The sequence below is a fragment of the Gymnoscopelus microlampas genome (genome assembly GCF_963454915.1).
Source record: "Gymnoscopelus microlampas genome assembly, chromosome: 18".
Classification (NCBI taxonomy): domain Eukaryota; kingdom Metazoa; phylum Chordata; class Actinopteri; order Myctophiformes; family Myctophidae; genus Gymnoscopelus; species Gymnoscopelus microlampas.
Window position 1 is genome coordinate 33,748,141 of NC_139955.1, and position 2,713 is coordinate 33,750,853.

General features: G+C 40.5%; 1 protein-coding gene across 1 annotated transcript; it reads right to left on the reverse strand.

Annotated features, from left to right (window-relative positions):
• Positions 1-205: 205 nt before the first annotated feature.
• Positions 206-2,713, reverse strand: LOC311034291 (nanos homolog 1-like). The gene has a single exon (XM_084042148.1). It carries the CDS (start codon positions 2,689-2,691, stop codon positions 1,858-1,860), a length of 834 nt encoding a protein of 277 aa, XP_083898274.1. The 5' UTR covers positions 2,692-2,713; the 3' UTR covers positions 206-1,857.

Genomic DNA, 2,713 nt, shown 5'->3' on the forward strand with positions numbered 1-2,713 from the left:
ATCCAGTTGGTCGGTCAGTTAGTCAGAAGTCAGGAGAAAGCTGTTGCTGTAAGAATCTACTTTTAAATACATAGTATGTATGTAATCATTTAGTCCTTTAATGGAAATGTGAGTAGATTATAATTGCATGGAAGAGTCAATAAGTAAGCCAGCTGAAAAACAGGACAACATGGATCCAAATATTTGATAAGTTTTTATTCCTCTAGTGAATTTGTATGTTGTTATTCTGCACAGCAGCATACAGGAAATTGTGGTAAAATATAAATAACAAAGTTCAACAGTGTCTCTTTTTCTCTTATTCATTTAATCAAAAACCTCTGTTAAAAGTGGCAAATTGTCAACCTTTGTCATTATCCACTCTCTTACACACTCTCAAGAATGTAACATTGAACAACTAAACTTTAAAAAGTAATGGGTATCATCATTATTTACAGACAATCACCTTTTGGTGAACAATGCTTATAGCTTCTTGGAAATTCACTTCCATAATGTTAAATGCAATAAAACGAAAATACAATTATGTTATACAAAGATCAAAAATACTATCAAAACCCTTATTATAAATGGCAGCACTATATCAATAAACTGCTGTTGACATTTTACATGTAAGTACAAAATCCTGTTGAGGTAGCGCCCTCTGAAGTCACTTGAAATGTTAAAATACTGAATAAACATCACTTTATGTACAATACAGCAAATCTCTCATCCTTCTTCAATGCAATTTGTATTCCTTTGGTAAACAAAACTGTCTGAAATGTGCAGTCCTGCAAGTGACACTTTTCAATCATACATTCACAATATTTTTGCATCTTTTTTGGGTTTCTTCAGAAAAAGTGGGCTAATACATTGTTGTTTAATAACATTCATTTGCTCTACACACCACTACCCCATCCAAAAAAAAATAAAAGATAACGGCTATTGTGACTTACTCAAAGTAATATAGCGTTTGAGTATTCAGTATTCATACATATTGATCATCTCTGGCAAATACATTGTCAGGGCAAACCAGAACCAAACCACAATGAGACTGTAAAAGAGATAGGCCTACCTAAGAGGGAAAAAAAAACAAATCCAGTGTGTCGCCCTTATTTGGGAATGTAAACATAAAGAATGTAATAGTTTATCTCATTTGGGTATTTTCACTGCGCATAGGCTCATAGCATAAGAACCTTCTTGCCATACAAGATTGGAAAGCCTTTTGGCCTGGTAACAATTGATTATAATGTTCCCCAGAGAATATGAGCCCTCAACAGAGGCTACATTGTCCTGGTTTTCCTTTTTTCTTTTCTTCATTCCTGCCACACAGATTGAATGTCAACTTTAGAGCAAGCTGGAAAATATGTTGTGGAGTTTTTAGGCAGGCAGAATAGGAGTCGGGGGAGAGTTCTAATTCCGGCCAGACACACACAAGTTCTCATAATGACACATTCTTGAGCTTCGTTTAATGGCAAACATAACTTTGGTTTTCTAAGACAAAAGAAAATAGTAAGCTTAGCTTACCGTACAAAAATACTTGTAGAAATATGACATTCATACCCTTTTGTCAATGACAGTGTGTTTCCCTACAAGACCAAAATACTTAGCATTTATTCACACTTTGTGATTATGGATACATAGGTGTATTTATATGCACACGCTCAAATGGCTACAAACTATAAGGAAAAATAAAATTCAATGTATAAAGCATAAAATTATTCTATGTGGATAAAGGAACTATAAAAATATAAGAGATTTCGGAAAAAAAGATAAAATCAATATCTGGTTATGAAACTGGGATAAAGGCTACTATAAGCCGAAATCAAAACAGTCATCTGAAAATTGTTCAGTGCAATTAAATTTACTTTACAGTCAGTCTGTCTAAAATATTTTCATTCTCTTACCACCCACAGCCCTGCCCCCCTTTATTGGTCGTTGGGCAGGCTGATCTTTTGAGAGTGGACAGTATTTTATCGTGTGGGCATTGTCCCCGTTGGCACTGCAAAGGGGACAGGTATACGCCCGCAGGATCGGACACACGACCCTCCCGTCCGGGGTCTTCAGGACGTGGGAACCGTACACCTCCTCCGGCGCGCCGTTATTTCGGCAGAAGACGCAGATCTTTGGTTCCTGTTTGTTCCTGGAAGAAGTTGGCTTGCGCATCTTCCTCTCCATGCCAAAGAGATCGAACCCTGCGAAGCCACCGCTGCCACTGCCGGGTCCGAAGCCCTGCATCTCCCTCTCCGGCAGCGGACCACCGCCGCCGAGCTGGTTCTGGTGGAACGGGCTCAGGATCGAGAAGCGTTCCTTCAGGTCGAGGATGGAGGCGGGCGGCGGGCTGCCGGATGACGGACAACAGCAGTCCAGAGGTCCGCCGCTCTCGCCGGTGCTGCCCGCGATTACGCACGAACACTCCGGGGAATCGTCCAAGCCCAGGGTGGCTTTCAGGGACTCGGTGATGGCGTTGGGGTTCTGGGGCATCATGCTGAGCTGATGCGTGTTGTTTTTCGTGACCAACGTCGACAGACCGAGGTAGTCGTTCCAGAAATTGAAAGTGTAGTCGTATGGGTTGCGCGCGTTCAAATAGTTGTGATTGAGAAAATCCATGGCCACTTCAGATTTTTTTTTCTCCCCCGTCAAAAACAAACCAAAAAAAAAAGAACCGATGTAATCCCTTTTAAGGTTCTCTAGCAGTTCGTCTCCAGAATAGTTCATGTACCGTGGTGTCGTTCCAGTG